The sequence below is a fragment of the Ranitomeya variabilis genome, chromosome 4, assembly GCF_051348905.1.
Source record: "Ranitomeya variabilis isolate aRanVar5 chromosome 4, aRanVar5.hap1, whole genome shotgun sequence".
In the NCBI taxonomy this organism is placed as follows: domain Eukaryota; kingdom Metazoa; phylum Chordata; class Amphibia; order Anura; family Dendrobatidae; genus Ranitomeya; species Ranitomeya variabilis.
Genome location: NC_135235.1, coordinates 9,868,711 through 9,893,859, shown reverse-complemented (window position 1 = coordinate 9,893,859; position 25,149 = coordinate 9,868,711). Strand labels below are relative to the sequence as shown.

The 25,149-nt window shown below is 53.8% G+C and overlaps 1 protein-coding gene across 3 annotated transcripts in view; it reads left to right on the top strand.

The window, feature by feature from the left end:
* The window catches only part of ATRNL1 (attractin like 1), a 767,569-nt gene that overhangs the window by 346,252 nt on the left and 396,168 nt on the right, over positions 1–25,149 (top strand). For all 3 annotated transcript variants that reach the window (XR_013214392.1, XM_077257919.1, XM_077257920.1), the window contains exon 20: positions 14,103–14,196. Coding sequence is in view for 2 of the 3 variants with exons in the window: in XM_077257919.1 (XP_077114034.1) it covers positions 14,103–14,196 (94 nt within the window). In the remaining variant the exon portion in view is untranslated. The remainder of the gene's footprint in view (positions 1–14,102; positions 14,197–25,149) is intronic.

The following is a 25,149-nucleotide window of genomic DNA, read 5'->3' as shown; positions in this document are numbered from 1 at the left end:
CTGCATACAGGGAGCTCCCCCTAGTGGTGTCTGCAGACAGGATCTTATCGTGTATCTCTGCATACAGGGAGCTCCCCATAGTGGTGTCTGCAGACAGGATCTTATCGTGTATCTCTATATACAGAGAGCTCCCCCTAGTGGAGGCTGCAGACAGGATCTTATCATGTCTCTCTGTATACAGGGAGCTCCCCCTAGTGGTGGCTGCAGACAGGATCTTATCATGTATCTCTGCATACAGGGAGCTCCCCCTGGTGTTTACTGCAGACAGGATCTTATCATGTATCTCTGTATACAGGGAGCTCCCCCTAGTGGTGACTGCAGACAGGATCTTATCATGTATCTCTGTATACAGGGAGCTCCCCCTAGTGGTGGCTGCAGACAGAATCTTATCATGTATCTCTGTATACAGGGAGCTCCCCCTAGTGGTGGCTGCAGACAGAATCTTATCATGTATCTCTGTATACAGGGAGCTCCCCCTAGTGGTGGATGCAGACAGGATCGTATCATGTATCTCTGTATACAGGGAGCTCCCCCTAGTGGTGGATGCAGACCAGGATCTTATCATGTATCTCTGTATACAGGGAGCTCCCCCTAGTGGTGGCTGCAGACAGGATCTTATCATGTATCTCTGTATACAGGAAGCTCCCTCTAGTGGTGGCTGCAGACAGGATCTTATCATATATCTCTGTATACAGGGAGCTCCCCCTAGTGGTGGCTGCAGACAGGATCTTATCATGTATCTCTGTATACAGGGAGCTCCCCCTAGTGGTGGCTGCAGACAGGATCTTATCATGTATCTCTGTATACAGGGAGCTCCCCCTAGTGGTGACTGCAGACAGGATCTTATCATGTATCTCTGTATACAGGGAGCTCCCCCTAGTGGTGGCTGCAGACAGGATCTTATCATGTATCTCTGTATACAGGGAGCTCCCCCTAGTGGTGACTGCAGACAGGATCTTATCATGTATCTCTGTATACAGGGAGCTCCCCCTAGTGGTGGATGCAGACCAGGATCTTATCATGTATCTCTGTATACAGGGAGCTCCCCCTAGTGGTGGCTGCAGACAGGATCGTATCATGTATCTCTGTATACAGGAAGCTCCCCCTAGTGGTGGCTGCAGACAGGATCTTATCATGTATCTCTGTATACAGGGAGCTCCCCCTAGTGGTGAGTGCAGACAGGATCTTATCATGTATCTCTGTATACAGGGAGCTCCCCCTAGTGGTGACTGCAGGCAGGATCTTATCATGTATCTCTGTATACAGGGAGCTCCCCCTTGTGGTGACTGCAGACAGGATCGTATCATGTATCTCTGTATACAGGGAGCTCCCCCTAGTGGTGGATGCAGACAGGATCGTATCATGTATCTCTGTATACAGGGAGCTCCTCCTAGTGGTGGCTGCAGACAGGATCTTATCTTGTATCTCTGTATACAGGAAGCTCCCTCTAGTGGTGGCTGCAGGCAGGATCTTATCATGTATCTCTGTATACAGGGAGCTCCCCCTAGTGGTGGCTGCAGGCAGGATCTTATCATGTATCTCTGTATACAGGGAGCTCCCCCTAGTGGTGGCTGCAGGCAGGATCTTATCATGTATCTCTGTATACAGGGGGCTCCCCCTAGTGGTGGCTGCAGGCAGGATCTTATCATGTATCTCTGTATACAGGAAGCTCCCCCTAGTGGTGACTGCAGACAGGATCTTATCATGTATCTCTGTATACAGGGAGCTCCCCTTAGTGGTGACTGCAGACAGGATCTTATCATGTATCTCTGTATACAGGGAGCTCCCCCTAGTGGTGGCTGCAGGCAGGATCTTATCATGTATCTCTGTATACAGGGGGCTCCCCCTAGTGGTGGCTGCAGACAGGATCTTATCATGTATCTCTGTATACAGGAAGCTCCCCCTAGTGGTGACTGCAGACAGGATCTTATCATGTATCTCTGTATACAGGAAGCTCCCCCTAGTGGTGACTGCAGACAGGATCTTATCATGTATCTCTGTATACAGGGAGCTCCCCCTAGTGGTGACTGCAGACAGGATCTTATCATGTATTTCTGTATACAGGGAGCTCCCCCTAGTGGTGACTGCAGACAGGATCTTATCATGTATCTCTGTATACAGGGAGCTCCCCCTAGTGGTGGCTGCAGACAGGATCTTATCATGTATCTCTGTATACAGGGAGCTCCCCCTAGTGGTGGCTGCAGACAGAATCTTTTCATGTATCTCTGTATACAGGGAGCTCCCCCTAGTGGTGGCTGCAGACAGAATCTTTTCATGTATCTCTGTATACAGGGAGCTCCCCCTAGTGGTGACTGCAGACAGGATCTTATCATGTATCTCTGTATACAGGGAGCTCCCCCTAGTGGTGGCTGCAGACAGAATCTTTTCATGTATCTCTGTATACAGGGAGCTCCCCCTAGTGGTGGCTGCAGACAGAACCTTATCTCTCTTTCATTTTTGGGGTGACTGCTGTCTCTTTTCGTGGTCATTGTCAGCCCCTTGCTTTCTTTGCCTCTCGCTCCATCATCATGCTGACTATTATATTCATCATTCTCCTATATTCCTCTCTGATCGGACATCTTCCAAATAATGAGAATATTAGGATGATGCAATCTGAGCTTTGATGCCAGGGATTCTGGTTCTGGCGGAGGACGTGTGCGTGTTGTCAGCAGTGCGGGGCCCAGCAGAATTTGGGGTCTTGTAATTGATGAGTCCGTCCTGCCCATTCTCGGAGCGTTGAGGTTTGGCGCGGTGATTTATGGCGCGATGCTTTATCTCGCTCATAGTTATTTGATTTCATGCCGAGGATTAATGATAATCTTATAATTGCCTCCGTTGGTACCGGCGCTGTGCTGCGGCGTGCGCTGTGCTGCGGGGTCTCTGGCAGTGATGAATGGGCGCCGCGCACACTTCTTCCCTCTCTCCGTGTCTCGTCTTATTACTCCAGTCTATGTGCCGCAGACTTTCCGCTGTAATCATGGGATGTAAATCTTATCTGCCCCATCAGTGCCCGCGCCGCCGTTTATGGCAGCCATGATGTCGTTAACGATCCGTTCAGTTCTAATAAGGAAGATAATAAGTGGCTGCTGGATAAGGAGCGATGGCAGCAGGCGTGTCATGTGAACGGCCCAGGAGTCAGGAATAGAACGCAGATATCGCAGTGAAGACTGACACATAGGAGCAGATCAAAATAATATCTCAGCTAAAAGCGCAGGGAGGAAATTATATCAAAAAGAATCGCTGTGCCCCATACAAGTAGCATTCCGGTGGTTCTGGTAGTGCTGGAGGTTCTTCTCCTCAGTTCTGGTAGTGCTGGAGGTTCTTCTCCTTGGTTCTGGTTGTGCTGGAGGTTCTTCTCCTTGGTTCTGGTAGTGCTGGAGGTTCTTCTCCTTGGTTCTGGTAGTGCTGGAGGTGCTTCTCCTTGGTTCTGGTAGTGCTGGAGGTTCTTCTCCTTGGTTCTGATAGTGCTGGAGGTGCTTCTCCTTGGTTCTGGTAGTGCTGGAGGTTCTTCTCCTTGGTTCTGGTAGTGCTGGAGGTTCTTCTCCTTGGTTCTGGTAGTGCTGGAGGTGCTTCTCCTTGGTTCTGGTAGTGCTGGAGGTTCTTCTCCTTGGTTCTGGTAGTGCTGGAGGTTCTTCTCCTTGGTTCTGGTAGTGCTGGAGGTTCTTCTCCTTGGTTCTGGTAGTGCTGGAGGTGCTTCTCCTTGGTTCTGGTAGTGCTGGAGGTTCTTCTCCTTGGTTCTGGTAGTGCTGGAGGTTCTTCTCCTTGGTTCTGGTAGTGCTGGAGGTGCTTCTCCTTGGTTCTGGTAGTGCTGGAGGTTCTTCTCCTTGGTTCTGGTAGTGCTGGAGGTGCTTCTCCTTGGTTCTGGTAGTGCTGGAGGTTCTTCTCCTCGGTTCTGGTAGTGCTGGAGGTGCTTCTCCTGTGGTTCTGGTAGTGCTGGAGGTGGTTCTCCTTGGCTCTGGTAGTGCTGGAGGTTTTTCTCCTCAGTTCTGGTAGTGCTGGAGGTGCTTCTCCTTGGTTCTGGTAGTGCTGGAGGTGCTTCTCCTTGGTTCTGGTAGTGCTGGAGGTTCTTCTCCTTGGTTCTGGTAGTGCTGGAGGTGCTTCTCCTTGGCTCTAGTAGTGCTGGAGGTGCTTCTCCTTGGTTCTGGTAGTGCTGGAGTTACTTCTCCTTGGCTCTAGTAGTGCTGGAGGTGCTTCTCCTTGGTTCTGGTAGTGCTGGAGGTGCTTCTCCTCAGTTCTGGTAGTGCTGGAGGTTCTTCTCCTTGGCTCTAGTAGTGCTGGAGGTGCTTCTCCTTGGTTCTGGTAGTGCTGGAGGTGCTTCTCCTCGGTTCTGGTAGTGCTGGAGGTGCTTCTCCTCGGTTCTGGTAGTGCTGGAGGTTCCTCTCCTTGGTTCTGGTAGTGCTGGAGGTTCCTCTCCTTGGTTCTGGTAGTGCTGGAGGTTCCTCTCCTCGGTTCTGGTAGTGCTGGAGGTGCTTCTCCTTGGTTCTGGTAGTGCTGGAGGTGCTTCTCCTCAGTTCTGGTAGTGCTGGAGGTTCTTCTCCTTGGCTCTAGTAGTGCTGGAGGTGCTTCTCCTTGGTTCTGGTAGTGCTGGAGGTGCTTCTCCTCGGTTCTGGTAGTGCTGGAGGTGCTTCTCCTCGGTTCTGGTAGTGCTGGAGGTTCTTCTCCTTGGCTCTGGTAGTGCTGGAGGTGCTTCTCCTTGGCTCTAGTAGTGCTGGAGGTGCTTCTCCTTGGTTCTGGTAGTGCTGGAGGTTCTTCTCCTTGTTTCTGGTAGTGCTGGAGGTTCTTCTCCTTGGTTCTGGTAGTGCTGGAGGTTCTTCTCCTTGGTTCTGGTAGTGCTGGAGGTGCTTGTCCTTGGTTCTGGTAGTGCTGGAGGTGCTTCTCCTTGGTTCTGATAGTGCTGGAGTTTCTTCTCCTTGGTTCTGGTAGTGCTGGAGGTGCTTCTCCTTGGTTCTGGTAGTGTTGGAGGTTCTTCTCCTTGGTTCTGGTAGTGTTGGAGGTGGTTCTCCTTGGCTCTGGTAGTGCTGGAGGTTTTTCTCCTCAGTTCTGGTAGTGCTGGAGTTACTTCTCCTTGGCTCTAGTAGTGCTGGAGGTGCTTCTCCTTGGTTCTGGTAGTGCTGGAGGTGCTTCTCCTCAGTTCTGGTAGTGCTGGAGGTTCTTCTCCTTGGCTCTAGTAGTGCTGGAGGTGCTTCTCCTTGGTTCTGGTAGTGCTGGAGGTGCTTCTCCTCGGTTCTGGTAGTGCTGGAGGTTCTTCTCCTTGGCTCTGGTAGTGCTGGAGGTGCTTCTCCTTGGCTCTAGTAGTGCTGGAGGTGCTTCTCCTTGGTTCTGGTAGTGCTGGAGGTTCTTCTCCTTGTTTCTGGTAGTGCTGGAGGTTCTTCTCCTTGGTTCTGGTAGTGCTGGAGGTTCTTCTCCTTGGTTCTGGTAGTGCTGGAGGTTCTTCTCCTTGGTTCTGGTAGTGCTGGAGGTGCTTGTCCTTGGTTCTGGTAGTGCTGGAGGTGCTTCTCCTTGGTTCTGATAGTGCTGGAGTTTCTTCTCCTTGGTTCTGGTAGTGCTGGAGGTGCTTCTCCTTGGTTCTGGTAGTGTTGGAGGTTCTTCTCCTTGGTTCTGGTAGTATTGGAGGTGCTTCTCCTTGGTTCTGGTAGTGCTGGAGGTGCTTCTCCTTGGCTCTGGTAGTGCTGGAGGTTCTTCTCCTTGGTTCTGGTAGTGCTAGTAATGCTTCTCCTTGGTTCTGGTAGTGCTGGAGGTGCTTGTCCTTGGTTCTCGTAGTGCTGGAGGTGCTTCTCCTTGGTTCTGATAGTGCTGGAGGTTCTTCTCCTTGGTTCTGGTAGTGCTGCAGGTGCTTCTCCTTGGTTCTGGTAGTGCTGGAGGTGCTTCTCCTTGTTTCTGGTAGTGCTGGAGGTTCTTCTCCTTGGTTCTGGTAGTGCTGGAGGTTCTTCTCCTTGGTTCTGGTAGCGCTGGAGGTTCTTCTCCTTGGTTCTGGTAGTGCTGGAGGTGCTTCTCCTTGGTTCTGGTAGTGCTGGAGGTTCTTCTCCTTGGTTCTTGTAGTGCTGGAGGTGCTTTTCCTTGGCTCTGGTAGTGCTGGAGGTGGTTCTCCTTGGTTCTGGTAGTGCTGGAGGTGCTTCTCTTTGGTTTTGGTAGTGCTGGAGGTGCTTCTCCTTGGTTCTGGTAGTGCTGGAGGTGCTTCTCCTTGGTTCTGGTAGTGCTGGAGGTTCTTCTCCTTGGTTCTGGTAGTGCTAGTAATGATTCTCCTTGGCTCTGGTAGTGCTGGAGGTGCTTCTCCTTGGCTCTGGTAGTGCTGGAGGTGCTTCTCCTTTGCTCTGGTAGTGCTGGAGATGGTTCTCCTTGGTTCTGGTAGTGCTAGTAATGCTTCTCCTTGGTTCTGGTAGTGCTGGAGGTGGTTCTCCTTGGTTCTGGTAGTGCTGGAGGTGCTTCTCCTCGGTTCTGGTAGTGCTGGAGGTGCTTCTCCTTGGTTCTGGTAGTGCTGGAGGTGCTTCTCCTTGGTTCTGGTAGTGCTGGAGGTGCTTCTCCTCAGTTCTGGTAGTGCTGGAGGTTCCTCTCCTCGGTTCTGGTAGTGCTGGAGGTTCTTCTCCTTGGCTCTAGTAGTGCTGGAGGTGGTTCACCTTGGTTCTGGTAGTGCTGGAGGTTCCTCTCCTCGGTTCTGGTAGTGCTGGAGGTGCTTCTCCTTGGTTCTGGTAGTGCTGGAGGTTCCTCTCCTCGGTTCTGGTAGTGCTGGAGGTGCTTCTCCTTGGTTCTGGTAGTGCTGGAGGTTCTTCTCCTTGGTTCTGGTAGTGCTGGAGGTGCTTGTCCTTGGTTCTGGTTGTGCTGGAGGTGCTTCTCCTTGGTTCTGATAGTGCTGAAGTTTCTTCTCCTTGGTTCTGGTAGTGCTGGAGGTGCTTCTCCTTGGTTCTGGTAATGTTGGAGGTTCTTCTCCTTGGTTCTGGTAGTGTTGGAGGTGCTTCTCCTTGGTTCTGGTAGTGCTGGAGATGCTTCTCCTTGTTTCTGGTAGTGCTGGAGGTGCTTGTCCTTGGTTCTCGTAGTGCTGGAGGTGCTTCTCCTTGGTTCTGATAGTGCTGGAGGTTCTTCTCCTTGGTTCTGGTAGTGCTGGAGGTGCTTCTCCTTGGTTCTGGTAGTGTTGGAGGTGATTCTCCTTGGTTCTGGTAGTGCTGAAGGTTCTTCTCCTTGGTTCTGGTAGTACTGGAGGTTCTTCTCCTTGGTTCTGGTAGTGCTGGAGGTTCTTCTCCTTGGTTCTGGTAGTGCTGGAGGTGCTTCTCCTTGGTTCTGGTAGTGCTGGAGGTTCTTCTCCTTGGTTCTTGTAGTGTTGGAGGTGCTTCTCCTTGGCTCTGGTAGTGCTGGAGGTGGTTCTCCTTGGTTCTGGTAGTGCTGGAGGTGCTTCTCTTTGGTTCTGGTAGTGCTGGAGGTGCTTCTCCTTGGTTCTGGTAGTGCTAGTAATGCTTCTCCTTGGTTCTGGTAGTGCTGGAGGTGCTTCTCCTTGGTTCTGGTAGTGCTGGAGGTTCTTCTCCTTGGTTCTTGTAGTGTTGGAGGTGCTTCTCCTTGGCTCTGGTAGTGCTGGAGGTGGTTCTCCTTGGTTCTGGTAGTGCTGGAGGTTCTTCTCCTTGGTTCTGGTAGTGCTGGAGGTGCTTGTCCTTGGTTCTGGTTGTGCTGGAGGTGCTTCTCCTTGGTTCTGATAGTGCTGGAGTTTCTTCTCCTTGGTTCTGGTAGTGCTGGAGGTGCTTCTCCTTGGTTCTGGTAATGTTGGAGGTTCTTCTCCTTGGTTCTGGTAGTGTTGGAGGTGCTTCTCCTTGGTTCTGGTAGTGCTGGAGATGCTTCTCCTTGTTTCTGGTAGTACTGGAGGTTCTTCTCCTTGGTTCTGGTAGTGCTGGAGGTGCTTGTCCTTGGTTCTCGTAGTGCTGGAGGTGCTTCTCCTTGGTTCTGATAGTGCTGGAGGTTTCTCTCCTTGGTTCTGGTAGTGCTGGAGGTGCTTCTCCTTGGTTCTGGTAGTGTTGGAGGTGATTCTCCTTGGTTCTGGTAGTGCTGGAGGTTCTTCTCCTTGGTTCTGGTAGTACTGGAGGTGCTTCTCCTTGGTTCTGGTAGTGCTGGAGGTGCTTCTCCTTGGTTCTGGTAGTGCTGGAGGTGCTTCTCCTCAGTTCTGGTAGTGCTGGAGGTTCCTCTCCTCGGTTCTGGTAGTGCTGGAGGTGCTTCTCCTTGGTTCTGGTAGTGCTGGAGGTTCCTCTCCTCGGTTCTGGTAGTGCTGGAGGTTCTTCTCCTTGGCTCTAGTAGTGCTGGATGTGGTTCTCCTTGGTTCTGGTAGTGCTGGAGGTTCCTCTCCTCGGTTCTGGTAGTGCTGGAGGTGCTTCTCCTTGGTTCTGGTAGTGCTGAAGGTGCTTCTCTTTGGTTCTGGTAGTGCTGGAGGTGCTTCTCCTTGGTTCTGGTAGTGCTGGAGGTTCCTCTCCTCGGTTCTGGTAGTGCTGGAGGTGCTTCTCCTTGGTTCTGGTAGTGCTGGAGGTTCCTCTCCTCGGTTCTGGTAGTGCTCGAGGTGCTTCTCATTGGTTCTGGTAGTGCTGGAGGTTCCTCTCCTCGGTTCTGGTAGTGCTCGAGGTGCTTCTCATTGGTTCTGGTAGTGCTGGAGGTTCCTCTCCTCGGTTCTGGTAGTGCTGGAGGTGCTTCTCCTTGGTTCTGGTAGTGCTGGAGGTGCTTCTCCTTGGTTCTGGTAGTGCTGGAGGTGCTTCTCCTTGGTTCTGGTAGTGCTGGAGGTGGTTCTCCTTGGTTCTGGTAGTGCTGGAGGTGGTTCTCCTTGGTTCTGGTAGTGCTGGAGGTGGTTCCTCTCCTCGGTTCTGGTAGTGCTGGAGGTGCTTCTCCTTGGCTCTGGTAGTGCTGGAGGTGCTTCTCCTTGGTTCTGGTAGTGCTGGAGGTGGTTCCTCTCCTCGGTTCTGGTAGTGCTGGAGGTGCTTCTCCTTGGTTCTGGTAGTGCTGGAGGTGGTTCTCCTTGGTTCTGGTAGTGCTGGAGGTGGTTCTCCTTGGTTCTGGTAGTGCTGGAGGTGGTTCTCCTTGGTTCTGGTAGTGCTGGAGGTGGTTCTCCTTGGCTCTGGTAGTGCTGGAGGTGCTTCTCCTTGATTCTGGTAGTGCTGGAGGTGGTTCCTCTCCTCGGTTCTGGTAGTGCTGGAGGTGCTTCTCCTTGGTTCTGGTAGTGCTGGAGGTGCTTCTCCTTGGTTCTGTTAGTGCTGGAGGTTCTTCTCCTCGGTTCTGGTAGTGCTCGAGGTGCTTCTCATTGGTTCTGGTAGTGCTGGAGGTTCCTCTCCTCGGTTCTGGTAGTGCTCGAGGTGCTTCTCATTGGTTCTGGTAGTGCTGGAGGTTCCTCTCCTTGGTTCTGGTAGTGCTGGAGGTTCCTCTCCTCGGTTCTGGTAGTGCTCGAGGTGCTTCTCATTGGTTCTGGTAGTGCTGGAGGTGCACCTTATCTAATGGCGTCTCTCTCTGTTTTTTTCCTACTAACATAAGATGTGAATGATCCCTGGTAATGATATATTTGTCTATAGCGCTGGCGTATACCGCAGCCCTGTACACACCAGGGGGGACACGTACAGATGATATATCGGCCGTTAGAGCAGCGCAGACATTACGGGGGTGTAATATACCGGGACCCCCGAGTCCTCGCTGCCTGTGACTCCCTCCTGACGGCTTCCCGTCCCCCACACGCCGCCATTACCAGACTGTTAGTTTTAACACTCAGAGATATTTTAATAGAGACTCTAAAAATCAATGTCGCAGATCAATGGCGAAGGCTGCGCTGCTACAGCTGCCACCATCCTGTCATCTGTGCTGGCGCTCAGCCAAGGCCGCTGTGCTGCTAGCTAATGCGACTGCTCTGCTCATGTGTCTGTCCCTGGGAAAGCTGGGTGGCGCCAAATACAGGGTCATGTGTCCGTCCCTTGGAAAGCTGGGTGACGCCACATACAGGGTCATGTGTCCGTCCCCGGGAAAGCTGGGTGACGCCACATACAGGGTCATGTGTCTGTCCCCGGGAAAGCTGGGTGACGCCAAATACAGGGTCATGTGTCCGTCCCCGGGAAAGCTGGGTGATGCCAAATACAGGGTCATATGTCCGTCACTGGGAAAGCTGGGTGACGCCAAATACAGGGTCATGTGTCCTTCACTGGGAAAGCTGGGTGACGCCACATACAGGGTCATGTGTCCGTCCCCGGGAAAGCTGGGTGACGCCACATACAGGGTCATGTGTCCGTCCCTGGGAAAGCTGGGTGACGCCACATACAGGGTCATGTGTCCGTCCCTGGGAAAGCTGGGTGACGTCACATACAGGGTCATGTGTCCGTCCCTGGGAAAGCTGGGTGATGCAACATAAAGGGTTAGATTCCACACGTCCACATTCATCATTTATCAGGATAAGTCCTCACGCCCTCTGCACAAGTCCTCACGCCCTCTGCACAAGTCCTCACCCCCCTCTGCACAAGTCCTCACGCCCTCTGCACAAGTCCTCACCCGCTCTTCACAAGTCCTCACCCCCTCTGCAGAAGTCCTCACGCCCTCTACACAAGTGCTCACCCCCTCTACACAAGTGCTCACACCTTCTGCACAAGTCCTCACGCCCTCTGCACAAGTCCTCACGCCCTCTACACAAGTGCTCACCCCCTCTACACAAGTGCTCACACCTTCTGCACAAGTCCTCACGCCCTCTGCACAAGTCCTCACCCCCTCTTCACAAGTCCTCACCCCCACTGCAGAAGTCCTCACGCCCTCTACACAAGTCCTCACCCGCTCTTCACAAGTCCTCACCCCCTCTGCAGAAGTCCTCACGCCCTTTGCAGAAGTCCTCACGCCCTCTACACTAGTGCTCACCCCCTCTACACAAGTGCTCACGCCTTCTGAACAAGTCCTCACGCCCTCTGCAATTGCATTCTGACCAGGAAAAGGTTATAATTACCAAATACTTAATATATCCTCCATCCGTAGGAAATGTGGATATGGAGTTAATTGTTGGGGATCCAGAGCCCCGAGTTTGGGGTCAGGATTGACGTGGAGGTGAGCACTCGCTGCCTGTGCTCCACTGATTGTCTGCAGCGCTCGTCTGTTTCCGGCAGTGCCATAGACATTGCACGGAGCAGAGGCCGAGCACCCACCCCCGACGATCCCAGCAGTCAGCACGTGACCCCGCATCCTATAGATGGAGAATTACCTGACTATTTGGGGTGTCCCTTACAGCGCCGGCACAGGGTGTAGTTTGGGCTTTTCTCCGTGTCCGGCACCGCCCGTGCAGACGGCAGCAGGTTTTCCCCAGTATTTTGCTACCATCTCAGTATGGGCTGTGGACACCTATAGAGGAAGGAATGATGAAGACCCCGGCACAGCCTCCACCATGCCTCATGGTAGGAGCTGTCTCCTCCAGGCAGATCTGAGGGGTGTAAATGCTTTCTGTGCTCCTTGTATCTATATCTGGGCGTTAGTCGCCCTATAAATATTCCACACGGCAGACGCGGCCTTGTTGTACCGGCGGCGTATAATCAGAGCGGCGGCCGCCCCCGTGTTCCGGTGCTGCGGGCAGGTGCGCTCCTTCGCTGTATAGAAAACATCCATCAGTTTCGGCCTCCAGTCATTAACCACAATCTGAAGGCTCAAACTGATTGCTCGGCATTTCCTGATTTCCTGAGAAAAAGCCATTTCCTCTGCGTCCTGCAAATCACCGGTTTACAAAATGCCGCCGGAGTGAATTAATCTGGGGCCGCGCAGCTTGACCTGTGCTAAACCCTTCACCCCGGGATTTATGGCCCTTGGGGCCTGTACACAAAGAAAGCCGAGAAATGTACTTCTCCGCCGAGCGAGTTTTGTTACAATGTGCCGGTGGCCTGGACTCAGTGTGCGTGGCAGGAGCCGCCACATGACCCTCCTCCTGCACCGTGACCCTCCGCCTGCACCGTGACCCTCCGCCTGCACCGTGACCCTCCGCCTGCACCGTGACCCACTTGCCTGCACCGTGACCGACTGTCTGCCCCCTGACCCTCCTCCTGCACTGTGACCGACTGCCTGCACCGTGACCCCCTGCCTGCACCGTGACCCTCCCCCTGCACCGTGACCCTGCACCGTGACCGACTGCCTGCACCGTCACCCCCCCGCCTGCACCGTGACCGATTGCCTGCACCATGACCGACTGCCTGCACAGTGATCGACTGCCTGCACCATGACCCCCCGTCTGCACCGTGACCCCTGCCTTCACCGTGACCCTCCGCCTGCACCGTGACCGACTGCCTGCACCGTGACCCCCCCGCCCGCACCGTGACCCCCCCCTGCACCGTGACTGACTGCCTGCACCGTGACCGACTGGCTGCACCGTGACCCCTCCCCCTGCACCGTGATCGACTGCCTGCACCGTGACCCCCCTGCCTGCACCGTGACCCACTGCCTGCTCCATGACCCCTGCCTGCCCCGCACACTCAGCGCCTGCACCACAAACACCCCGCGCCTGCACAGCACCCTCCGCGCCTGCACCGCACACTCCACGCCTGCACCGCACACTCCACACCTGCACTGTACATTCTGTGCCTGCACCGCACACTCCACGCCTGTACCGCTCCCATCGTGATGTAATCATGATTTGCCACCTGAAAATTAACAAGGAAAAGGAGAAAAGAAGAGTTAACCCTTCATATAACACACAGAACAGATTCGCACGGCTCCTTGTTCTGATGGTTTGTCACAATGTATCAGTCCGGGATCCAGAAAGAGGATTGTCTGGACTGAATACAACTGTACCAAACATCAGCTGTGAAAAATATCAGATCAGGACTAGAGGAATTTAAAGAGAACCTGTCAGTGGACTAACACTGGTCAGAGCCCGGCGCTCCACTGCAGACAAGTGTGTTGTTCTCCATCCCAATCCCGGTGATTGACAGGCATTTGTCATGTGTACATCAGGAGACGTGTTATCACAGGATAACACATTTGGCCTTACTTATTCGCCGATCTCTGCCTTGTGGCTGTGGTCGTGCTCCAGACTCTGCCTTGTGACTGGGGTCGTGCTCCGGGCTCTGCGTTGTGGCTGTGGTCGTACTCCGGGCTCTGCCTTGTGGCTGTGGTCATGCTCCAGACTCTGCCTTGTGACTGGGGTCGTGCTCCGGGCTCTGCGTTGTGGCTGTGGTCGTACTCTGGGCTCTGCCTTGTGGCTGTGGTCGTGCTCCAGACTCTGCGTTGTTGCTGGGTTCGTGCTCCGGGCTCTGTCCTGTGGCTCTGGTCATACTCTGGACTCTGTCTCGTGTCTGTGGTCATACTCCGAGCTCTGCCTTGTGGCTGTGGTCGTGCTCCGGGCTCTGCCTTGTGACTGCGGTCGTGCTCCGAGCTCTGTCCCGTGGCTGCTGTATATAGTAATTTACAGTGTGGAGTCTCATCCTCCCCTCCATATATTCTGATGGGTATGTAGTACTCTGCGGTGCGTAGTCTTGTCCTCCCCTCCGTATAGTCTGATGGGTATGTAGTACTCTGCGGTGCGGAGTCTCGTCCTTCCCTCCGTATAGTCTGATGGGTATGTAGTACTCTGCGGTGCGGAGTCTCATCCTCCCCTCCGTATAGTCTGATGGGTATGTAGTACTCTGCGGTGCGGAGTCTCGTCCTCCCCTCCGTATAGTCTGATGGGTATGTAGTACTCTGCGGTGCGGAGTCTCATCCTCCCCTCCGTATAGTCTGATGGGTATGTAGTACTCTGCGGTGCGGAGTCTCATCCTCCCCTCCGTATAGTCTGATGGGTATGTAGTACTCTGCGGTGCGGAGTCTCGTCCTCCCCTCCGTATAGTCTGATGGGTATGTAGTACTCTGTGGTGCGGAGTCTCATCCTCCCCTCCGTATAGTCTGATGGGTATGTAGTACTCTGCGGTGCGGAGTCTCGTCCTCCCCTCCGTATAGTCTGATGGGTATGTAGTACTCTGCGGTGCGGAGTCTCATCCTCCCCTCCGTATAGTCTGATGGGTATGTAGTACTCTGCGGTGCGGAGTCTCGTCCTCCCCTCCGTATAGTCTGATGGGTATGTAGTACTTTACTGTGCGGAGTCTCGTCCTCCCCTCCGTATAGTCTGATGGGTTTGTAGTCTCATCCTCCCCTCTCTTCTCTTCCAGCCTGTGAATGTAATGGACACGCCAGTATCTGTGAGATGCAGACCGGGAAATGCCACTGTACCACCAAGGGGATCAAAGGAGACCACTGCCAGCTGTGAGTACCCCATCATTGTGTGCCGTCACTCCTGGACTACTCCCCATCTCCTAGGAATCTGCAGCAGTCACCCCTTTACCATCCTGATCTGCAGAAGACCCTCACACGCCGTGTAACTAAAAAGTGCCAAAAATGTAATAACTCTGCAAACTGTCTGCTCTTTACTACATTGTCATACTCCAATCACATCTAGAGCTGCAGTCACATGACAAGACATTGCCTGTTAGCATTGTACCAGCCCACAGCATAGTGAGCGCCGCTCTGGAGGTGACTGGAGGACAGGTGCCCACAATCAGTCACACCCTGCTAGGAGCAGCACCTGTCTTGTGAGCTCCAGCACTTCCAGCAGGAGGCCCAGAGTCGGCCTCTCTTCTCCCCAGGGAGAGGCAGGCTTCCTGGGAGGCCGACATGGCTTCCCAGGCTTCTGTTCCCCGGTCTGTGCCGGCGGGGGACAGAGAGCAGCAGCAGCAACCGGCCCAAGAGGGACTGAGGAGGTCAGGACGGGTGAGAAGAACCTTACCCACCTACTCCAACCCTGAGACGGCTCATCGTCCGCCCAGAGAGGGAGACAGGGGCACCCCAGGCCCCAGGAAGGAGAGCCCAGGAACATCCTGGGGGGAGAGGAGCTCCAGCGTGTCCACGAGTACCTTCTCCTCCCGAGTGGTCGCCATGCTACGTGAGTACGAGGACGCCGGCAAAGCACTGACCGGGCTGAAGGAGGAGCTGCAGGAGGCTCGGATCCTGAACACCCGAGCCTCTAACAAGGAGAGACCCGCGACCTGCCAGAGGTTCAGAGCCCTCAGAGATGAGGTGGCCCGGTTAGTGCTCCTCCGCGAGGGGATTGAGAAAAGCGCAGGTCCCTTCCTGGAGAGGTTTAAGAACCAGCGGCGGTTCTCAGAAATGAAGGGGTTAAATACCTCAGGAGAGCCGCCAGCCGGCGTCCTAAGCGACGAGGAGGAGGACGACGAAGTGGCTGTGACTGGAGTCCTACAAGCTGGAACCAGCCGGGAGAGTGAGTCGCAGAGCCGACAACAGGGAAGCGGCCTCCCGGCACGGCAGAGGACTCCGACAGCACAGGCTGGAGTGTCAGCGGAGGAAGAGGAGGAGGGCGGTCTGCTACAGGAGATCAGACAGCTGGAGTCTCCAGTGAACCTGGACCACTTCTCCTTTGGTGAGGACGAGCCAGCAGAGGAAACCCAGAAGAGGAAGAAGAAAACGAAGGAGACCGCACGGGAGGTGGTGAGTTACAGATATGTACTGATGGATGATGTTACACCTACCACCTCCTGTGTAAACCCCACCAAACCTAAAGGCACGGGCTCTGCAGTGGGTCCGGGGCATAGGCAAGGTGGGGAGAGGAGGAGGACGTCCGGCGGTGCTACCGTCTGTGCGGGGAACAGTGCAGGGGATAAGGCTGTGGAGGTACTCACGGCGCCGGACATAGGGGACCCCGAGGAGTTTCCCTCTCTGCCCTCTGCGGCTAAGCCGGTTATCACCGGGGCCGGGGAGAGTGAGGTGGGTGTCCACGCCGTTGCGAAAGGGGGACGGTGTGGGCAGACTCCATCCCTGCTCACTACGGCCGAGCCGGCCGACGCCGGGGCTGTGGGGGGCAGGTCCGAGAAACATGGTGCGGCGAAAGGAGGGCACACTGTTGTGACAGGGGCGCAGTGCGCCTCAACAGAGAAGAAGCACGCGGCTGCGACAGGGGAGCAGCGTGTCCAAAATGGAAAAAAAAAGCAGGAAAAATCATCTGCAGGGAACACTGGGCGCCCTGCTGCAACGGGAGGACAGAGTGCTCCAGCACCCAAATGTGACACCAGGACCCCGAAGTCTGTGGGTGCGGGGTAGGCGGCGCCCCCCAACAAGCAGCAGGCCCAGAATAATAAAATACAAACTGCTGCAGTAGGGGGGCAAGACACTCCAGAGACACAACAGAGAACCAATCAAGGGAAACCGGGTGTCGTGCTGCACCCCTCCCCCGGTCCAGCAGGTGTGAGTGCAGAGAAGCCAGACACAAGTGAGGAAGGAATGGATGTTACTGTGGAAGGTGCAGAGAACACTGGGACAAATGGTGGTGAGAATACTGGTAATAAAGTGATGGGAAGTGGTGAGGGGAATGATGGGAGTAGTGGTGGAGTGAATGGTGGGAGTAGTGGTGGAGTGAATGGTGGGAGTAGTGGTGGAGTGAATGGTGGGAATAGTGGTGGAGTGAATGGTGGGAGTAGTGGTGGAGTGAATGGTGGGAGTAGTGGTGGAGTGAATGGTGGGAATAGTGGTGGAGTGAATGGTGGGAGTAGTGGTGGAGTGAATGGTGGGAGTAGTGGTGGAGTGAATGGTGGGAGTAGTGGTGGAGTGAATGATGGGAGTAGTGGTGGAGTGAATGATGGGAGTAGTGGTGGAGTGAATGATGGGAGTAGTGGTGGAGTGAATGATGGGAGTAGTGACGTTGCCAATGGTGGGAGTAGTGGTGGAGTGAATGATGGGAGTAGTGGTGGAGTGAATGATGGGAGTAGTGGTGGAGTGAATGATGGGAGTAGTGGTGGAGTGAATGATGGGAGTAGTGACGTTGCCAATGATGGGAGTAGTGACGGAGTGAATGAGGAGAGCATTACGGGTGTTGGTGGAGGGGAAGCAGGTAGTGGTCCCGCTGCCCCCCCCAGCGGTGGCGGGGGCTTCAGCACCAAGCTATTCAGGAGCTGTCACTGCTGGGGGTAGTAGTGCGCCCTTGTCTGGTGACCCTGAGGATGGTGACTTGCAACAGCGCTTCCTGGACGCCCTGAGGAGAGGGGAGAGTTCCATCAATGTAGAGGGGAGGGAGGTTGATCTGTCTTTCTGGATAGAGAGACACGGTCTTTCCGCCTTCCGAGATAGAGGGGCAGAGACTGTCTGGTCTCTGCCGACACCGGGGCAGAGGAGTAACCGTAGGAACGTGGCCCGTCTCCAGTGGGTAAGCAAGGATGCCTGTCCTGATCGGTCAAAGGTTGCTGAGCTCCTGCTGGGGATGGGCTTCGTGGCATATGACATCTTCGCCTTGATCCATCCCTATGGGACCTCCTACTTCGATGTCAGCTTCGTGAGACCGGAGGGCCTTGAGCTTTTCTGGTCTCGCCATGAGCTGGCTCGGGGTCGCCCCGAATGGCAGGGTTTCCTCGCTGTGGCAATATCTCGCCAGAACTCAGTCAGGAAGGTGACCGTTTTGACCAGTAACGAGTCACTTTCCTGTGTCGACATCTCCACCTGGGTTGGACGATACGGCGACATCGTCGGTATTCCCGAGAAGACCCTCGATGAGCATGGTATCTGGTCAGGAGCCTGGACCTTCATGGTGAAATTGAAGGTTTCAGGAAACACCGTTACCCATATCCCTTCCTCAACATTTTTGGGGAGGGACAGGATCTTGATTTTCTACTGGGGGCAGCCTAAGGTCTGTCACAGGTGCGGCAGCCCCACACACTTCAGTGCGCAGTGTACCACCCAGAAATGCGCACTGTGTGGGGACCTCGGCCATCTTGCTGCTACCTGTGGCAGGATTAGGTGTAACCTGTGTGGTGACCTCGGTCACCCGTTCAGTCGCTGTCCGCGTTCCTTTGCCAATGCGGTCCTGAAAGCGGCGAGTGCGGGACAGGCGAAAGCCGGGACTAATCTCGCCGGTGAAGGGACCAGCAGAGGCGGAGGAGGCAGGGAACCGGTGAGGAGCAGGCTGCCGCCATCCAATATCAGGCGGCAGGAGCAGCGCCATGGGAACAGGGGGCAGGGAGAAATGACCCTAAACTCTGACCCAGGTGCTTCACTTGCAGCTGAGGATCCTAAAGACAGCGAATTGAACGAGGAAGTCAAGAGACTTGAAAGGGAGGAGCAAAAGGACGCCATGTCTGCCCAGGAACCTTCATCCAGTGACAGTCTGGATGAGGGAGAGGGGGAGTGGTCACAGCAAAAGAAAAAGGGTAACAGGAAAACAACTAAGGATAAGAGGGGGTCCGGGCCTCGAGCCTCCTCCTTGGAGTGCGACCCCTCTGACTCCGTAGCCCTGATCCAGGTGCCATTGGAAGGTCCAGCCGCCCCCCCCTCTAGTGGATCTCTCTAACCGGTTCCGGGCCCTCCAGGACTCCCCTCCAGAGGGGGGCGATGGTGACCCGGGGCCGGAGGTTGCGGACAAGGTTGTTGGGGCTCAGGAGGTCGCTGGGTCTTCTTCTCAGGGGGCAAATACAAAGCCTTCTGGGGGGGGGACTACCTCAGGACCACCAGACAAGGGCCAGAGTGTATGTAAGGAGAGAATGGATGAGTCTGTTTGTCTTAAGCGCACTAAAAACTCATCATTGTCAGAGGAAGAGGGTGAATCTGTTGGGGGTGGGAAGAAAAAGGCTATCTAACTCAATCAATCATGATGGCGGCACCCACCCGTTGACGCTGGCAACCATTAATGTTGCCAGCATAAAGTCAGTTGCGGCAAGGTACACGGCCTTTCATTTTCTCGGCCAACTTGACGCCGACATTTTGTTTTTGCAGGAGACCAGGTTGACCGACCTATCAACCATGCATAAAGCAAGGCGGGAGTGGAGGCACGGGCCCTCCTACTGGTCTCTTGCGGCCGAGCCATATAGCGGGGTGGCGGTCCTTTTTAAGACAGCAGCGGTTGAATGCAGACGATTGATCGAGTTAGAAATGGAGAGATGCTTGATCCTAGATGTCTCCATGGGGGGACAGGAGCTTCGGCTCATTAACATCTACGGTCCCCAGTCCAAGTGGGACCGCAAGTGTCTCTTCATGAAGATCAAACCTTACTTATTTTCGAGTCGGCAGGTGGTCTTTGGAGGGGATTTCAACAACGTCATGAGACCCTGTGATAGAGGAGGTTCCGGAGACCGGCTGGCTTACGATTGCGTCGTGCTAAATAGGATAGTAAGTGAGGCACGCCTGATGGATGTCCACATCCGGCACAACACAGGCCACGCGGGGTTCACCTTTTTTAGAGGTAGTCAGTGCAGGTCTAGGTTAGACAGGTTTTATTTGAAGGAGGAGGCCGTTTCCTCGCCATTGTCGGTTGTGAAGGTGGAATTCTCCGATCACTGTTTGATTATGTTTTCTCTGAGCGTTACAGAGACTCCTCGGATGGGAAGAGGTTACTGGAAGCTGAATTCGACACTCCTTGAGGAAGAAGCTGTAAGACGGTCCTTTGAGGAATTTCTTCAGAGCCAGGTACCGCTGCTGGGCCTAAGTAACACTAAGTCTGAGTGGTGGGAGATGTTCAAACATCAGGTGGCGAGATTCTTCCGGCAACTCTCGAACCTCAGAAGCCTGAACCGGGATCGCCTGTATCAGAGCCTGAGGAGGAAACTCGAGCATCTTGTCTCGACTGGGGGTAGCCGAGAGGCGATCTCCAGTGTGAAATCCTTGCTAAAGAGGTGTCAGTATGATAGGCACGCATCTTTGGTTTTTGAGAGGGACTACGGGAAGTACTACTCGCCCGACCCTTACAGAAGCTGCAAGATGTCGGTGAATAGTAAGATAGTGACCGGGCTCATGGACAGTACGGGATCCCTGAGAAAGTCCAGATCAGGGATCTTGGAGGTCGTCAGGTCATACTACTCGCACCTCTTGGGAAGGAAGGAACTGGATCGTGACAGGATGTCGGCTTTCCTGGCTGAAGCTGTTCCTGAGCCAGGGGCTGACCTCTCGCTGGGCGGTTTGGCAGAAGGGATCAAAGAAGAGGAAGTGAGACTGGCGATCGATGGGCTCCGGCCCAAAAAATCGCCAGGTCCGGATGGCTTAACATCCGAGTTCTTTAAGACCTTTAGGGACTCCTTGATCCCCCTCTTGACTCAGGTGTTTAATGAGTGTCTCTCCTCGGGCACTCTGCCGAGATCATTAAGAAGGTCGGCTTTGATCATTTTGTCAAAGGGTAAGGATCCGTCACGCATTGAGAATTGGCGTCCCATATCACTTCTCAATGTGGAAAGGAAGGTTTTGGCTAAGATACTCTTCAACAGGCTGGTGAAGTTTGCACCGCGGCTCCTTTCGGAGGCCCAGCACTGTTGCGTTCCTGGCCGTAGCACTTTCAGTGCTGTTCTGGGTGTCCGAGAGGCCGTGGAGCAGGGCAGGGCGGGCCTTTGGAAGTGGTTCTTGCTGACCCTGGATCAGGCAAAAGCCTTTGATCGGGTCGACCACGAGTACCTCTGGTCCACTCTTTTGAGGTATGGTCTGCCTGGAGGGTTTGTGGACTGGCTTAAGACCTTGTACGCAGGGGCTGAGACTTTCCCTCTGGTAAACGGGTGGATTGGACAACCTTTCGGGGTGGGATCTGGTGTCCGCCAGGGCTGCCCTCTTAGCCCTTTGCTTTACGCGTTTGCGATCGATCCCTTCCTCATAAGGGTTGATTGTGGACCGTTGGCGGGGGTGGGGATGGGCGGTTTGGCGCCAGAGGCTATCCTGAGGGTAGTGGCCTACGCGGACGACATTACCGTTTTTGTTTCTTCGCAAGAGGAGGCGATGGTGGTGATGTCAGAAGTCGAAAGCTACTCGGAGGCATCCGGGTCCAAGGTCAACCAGGACAAGTGTGAGAGTCTCTGGCTGGGAGGCGAGGATCCCACGTTTGATCTTCCGGACACCCTCCCCGAACCCCAAGAACATGCCAAAGTCCAAGGCATCGAATTTGGCCAGGGTGATTACCCCACGAACAACTGGGAAGGCAGAATCAAAGGTGTCTCCCAAAGAGTGGACCAATGGAAGGGTTGGTCTTTGACCCTGAGGGAAAGCAAAGCTTTCCTGCTCCCCTTGCTGGTCTACCTGGGCAGCGTCTGTGTCTTGCCGGAGCCTCTCTGGACACGGGTCTACAGTCTGTTCTTCCAGATGTTATGGGGGAATAGACTAAACCTAGTCAAACGGGAGGTCACTTATCGCACGAGGAGACTAGGGGGGTTGAATATGGTGAACCCCGTGGTGTTTCTAGTGAACACCTTTTTGAAAGTTAACGTGGCAAACCTCTGGAAAGAGAGGGCTCCTCCGTGGGTATTCTCCTGCAAGGGATGGTTTCAGCCTTTCTTCCAGGAATGGGAGACAGGGGGAAGATTGAAGGATCTTCGCACACCGCACGGGCATCTCCCGGCTTATGTTACCCCGGTTCTGAAGATGATGCGCCGGTGGGGTCTGGGAATGTGGGAAGTGAGGTCCCTCCCGAGGAAACTCCTCGACATGCGGGTCTTGCTTTCGCATTTTCAGAGACCATTGGTCCTCAAGGACTGCCCGAGTCGGGATCTAGAGGTTGGGTTAAGTTTGTTAAATTCTAGCAGGATCCCCAAGAAGTATTGGGACTTGACTTGGTGCTGCTTCCAATGTAAGTTGTATGTGAGGGACAATTTGAAGTACAGGAGCTCCGAGGACAGGAATTGTCCCCGTGAGGCTTGCGCTACCATGATGGAAAGCATGGAGCACTTCCTGCTTTATTGTCCCTTTAATACAGAGGTGTACATCAGGGTGGGCGCTTCCATTGGTTGGCCGCGGCTGGCCACTCTGTCCTATGCCGAGTGGGCCTATGGAGCGTTCAGAGACCTCGGGAGAAGGGACCGAGCCACTTTATTCTTAGTCAGCGCAGTGGTCAGGTACTTCACGTGGAACGCACGAGTTTTAGTTACGACGCAGAGTAAAATCCTCCGTGTAGATGAAGTTTGTAGCAGCATCCTAGGTGCCCTGGTGAAGGTGCGTTCTCTGGAGTGCGAAAGACTGGGTGCCCGGAGGGCGGCCCATCTCTGGAGGGGTTTCTCCTTCGGGGTGCCTTAGTCCGTTAGCGCTCCTATATCCTGGTGGTGGGCTGATATCTTTACACCCTAGGTTTTTGTTTTGTATTTCGGTTCCCTGAATTGAAGGTTTGCAGGCATCGAACTTGAGCCTTGGGTGGTGAGTATGTAGGTTGTGTTCTGTGATGTTGGTTTATGTATATATTGTATATATTGTATATAGTGTGTATAATAGAGGGTCTTAGTTAGGTTGGGTGGGGGGATTGGGGGGTTCAACGGCGGTGATAAGAGACTGATCTGGCCTGGCCCAGGCCCCGCCTGGGGAAAAACTCTGATCCTAGCTCGGATAATTCCTGAACTTTGTGGCCAGAGCTGGATCAGGGGTGGCGGGATAGTTAGAGTAGGTGTGTATATATATTAAAAAAGGTAAAAAAAAAAAAAAAAAAAAAAAAAAAATGGAAATATAATAATAAAAAAAAAATGTTAATGTTGTACACTGTATTGTATTTAGGTTTGTTGTGGGTGAATGTGGTGGTGTAAGGGGGTGGCTGTAAGGTGAGGCAGTGGGACCAGTAGGGTTTTGTTGTGTTTGCGGTGTTGTATAATATTTGGTTTAGTATAATAGTATAATGTGTTTATAGTGTATATATTGTTTATAATATTGTATATAGGACGGTGTGAATGTAGTTGGGGTTGTATATAGTAGTATGAATGAAGCTAGGCCGGGGGTCTTATATGATTTTATACTATTTATTATGTAAAATTTTTACAGGGGTATTCATGTAGTTATGAGTATTTTGTTTGTTGTCTTTTAGTTTTGCTTTATATTTATCGGAATTTTTCTTTCACGTCCCTGATTTGTAGGTCATGAACTTTCTCCATTTTGGTTCCATTTCTGGTTTATTTCTTTGTGATTTTTGTCGTTTGTTGTCGTCTGATTGGAGCTTTGTTCTTATGTTTTGTTCTGTGGTGTTTTATTTGTAATGTATCTTGGTTATTGTCATGTAAAGTATTTCTATTTTATTTAATAAAAGACCTGGAGGATAAGCTGTGTCGCCCTGTGCTGGCTTCTTGTGATCTTAGGTGTGATCTCGCTCGTCTCCCCCTGACATTAAGCCCCTGTGTCGGTGTGAGCTGTGGGGGCTCCTCTGACTCTCCCCAGAGGGGTAGCGTTGGCCTCACACGTCGCAGCGAGCGGTGCTGACACCCCGTCTAATGAGCGATTTATAATTAATATGATGAAATGACTTTTCACAATTTTGAGGCTCGTCCCCCGGCGAGTAACACGTGGGCGGAAAAAATCCCCCAAAAAGTTGAATGCCAGAACGATTCCACATAATCTTATCCGGAGCCGAGGAAAATCCCCCCGGATGGGAACAGAGGAGAAATGACTGCGATTAGTGATTCAGCCGTGGAAACGGAGCAAGATCTTGGGAAGGTCGATATATACCGGCGCCCGAGACCCACCGGGATGGACAGCAGCGCCCGGCAGTGCCCGAGGCCTCCCAGGATGGACAGCAGCGCCCAAGAGACCCCCCGAGATGGACGGCAGCCTCCGAGAGACCCTGGGATGGATGGCAGCCTCCGAGAGACCCCAGGATGAATGGCAGCGCCTGAGACCCCCCGAGATGGACGGCAGTGTCTGAGACCTCCCCCCCCCCCCAGAGATGGACAGCAGCACACAACAGTCCCCGGGATGGATGGCAGCGCTCGAGAGACCCCCGGGATGGACATTAATGTCCGTTCACTTGCACAAAAGATTGCTAGAAAATGTGTGATGGCTGACAACAGAAAGCAGTAGAATGCATTGATGTATACTCCCAGTGCAGCGCTCCCTTCTTGTTCAGTATCTGCTCGGACCTTGTGCCACCTCCAGTCACTGAGGGGCAGGATCCGCCATGAGAGCGATCAGCGAGACGCATTTATTAGCGGGTTATTATAGGAGGTGAGGAAAGTCGCGGGTTTTGTGCCGAGCGTCACCTTTTTATAGGCGCCAAGTCTGAACTCGTCGCTAAATACGGTAATGAGCTCCGGATAGAATAACGTCCCCCCGAGACGCGAGAAGTGATGACAGTGTGATCCTGCCGCCCCCTGGGAGAGCTGAGGAGCCGGCGCAGTGTATCAGAGAGGGGTCTGGAGCTCGGTGGGGCCCCAGGGCACAATGGGAAGGACCCCTTGTCTTTTTATAGGCCAATCTCTCCCCATTGGAATACCGCCATACTGAGCACCAGAGCTGGAGTCATGGCGTGGGTGGCGGACCCCCGGGGCAGAGGTCCGCTGTACCGATAGAAGGAGGGGAAACAAAGAGGCGCTCAGCAGCTCTGATATATTCACCGGGCGGACACACTGATGGAGTTTTGTTACTATGTTTCTTTTCATTATTACACTGTTCACAATGTGTGTCCTGCTGCCACAGCGGCTGATAACAGCGAGACGATGCTGCCGTGGGCACAGCACATCACATACCGCTCCAGCTCTGCTACATCATCCTGAGAACCAGGTGTGAGCGAGGCCATTAAAGGCTGCCGCGAGGTCTGAGGAGAGGAACTACAACTCCCAGCCAGAGATCCAGACATTGGGAAAGTTGGGTGATAGGTATAACGTCCGCCAATATGGCGTCCCCCAGCAGCAGACACGACTGGTGGAGGAGACGACCTACAGACGTGTGTCTCCCCGGGGTCTGAGCCATAAATGCCGGATAAGTGCAGATCCTAAATGATGGGGGTCCGATCAACGCAAGACCCCCAGAGCTGCTCACATGGTCCTTTCCACAACCCATAGACCTCAGTAGAGAGCGCGGATATTGGGGGTTATCCTTCTCCTCCGCCGGTGGAGAGCGCGGATATTGGGGGTTATCCTCCTCCGCCGGTGGAGAGCGCGGATATTGGGGGTTATCCTCCTCCTCCTCCGCTGGTGGAGAGCGCAGATATTGGGGGTTCTCCTCCTCCTCCTCCGCTGGTGGAGAGCGCAGATATTGGGGGTTATCCTCCTCCGCTGGTGGAGAGCGCAGATATTGAGGGTTATCCTCCTCCGACGGTGGAGAGCTAAGATATTGGGGGTTATCCTCCTCCGCCGGTGGAGAGCGTGGATATTGAGGGTTATCCTCCTCCTCCTCCGCTGGTGGAGAGCGCAGATATTGGGGGTTATCCTCCTCCGCTGGTGGAGAGCGCAGATATTGAGGGTTATCCTCCTCCTCCGCTGGTGGAGAGCGCAGATATTGAGG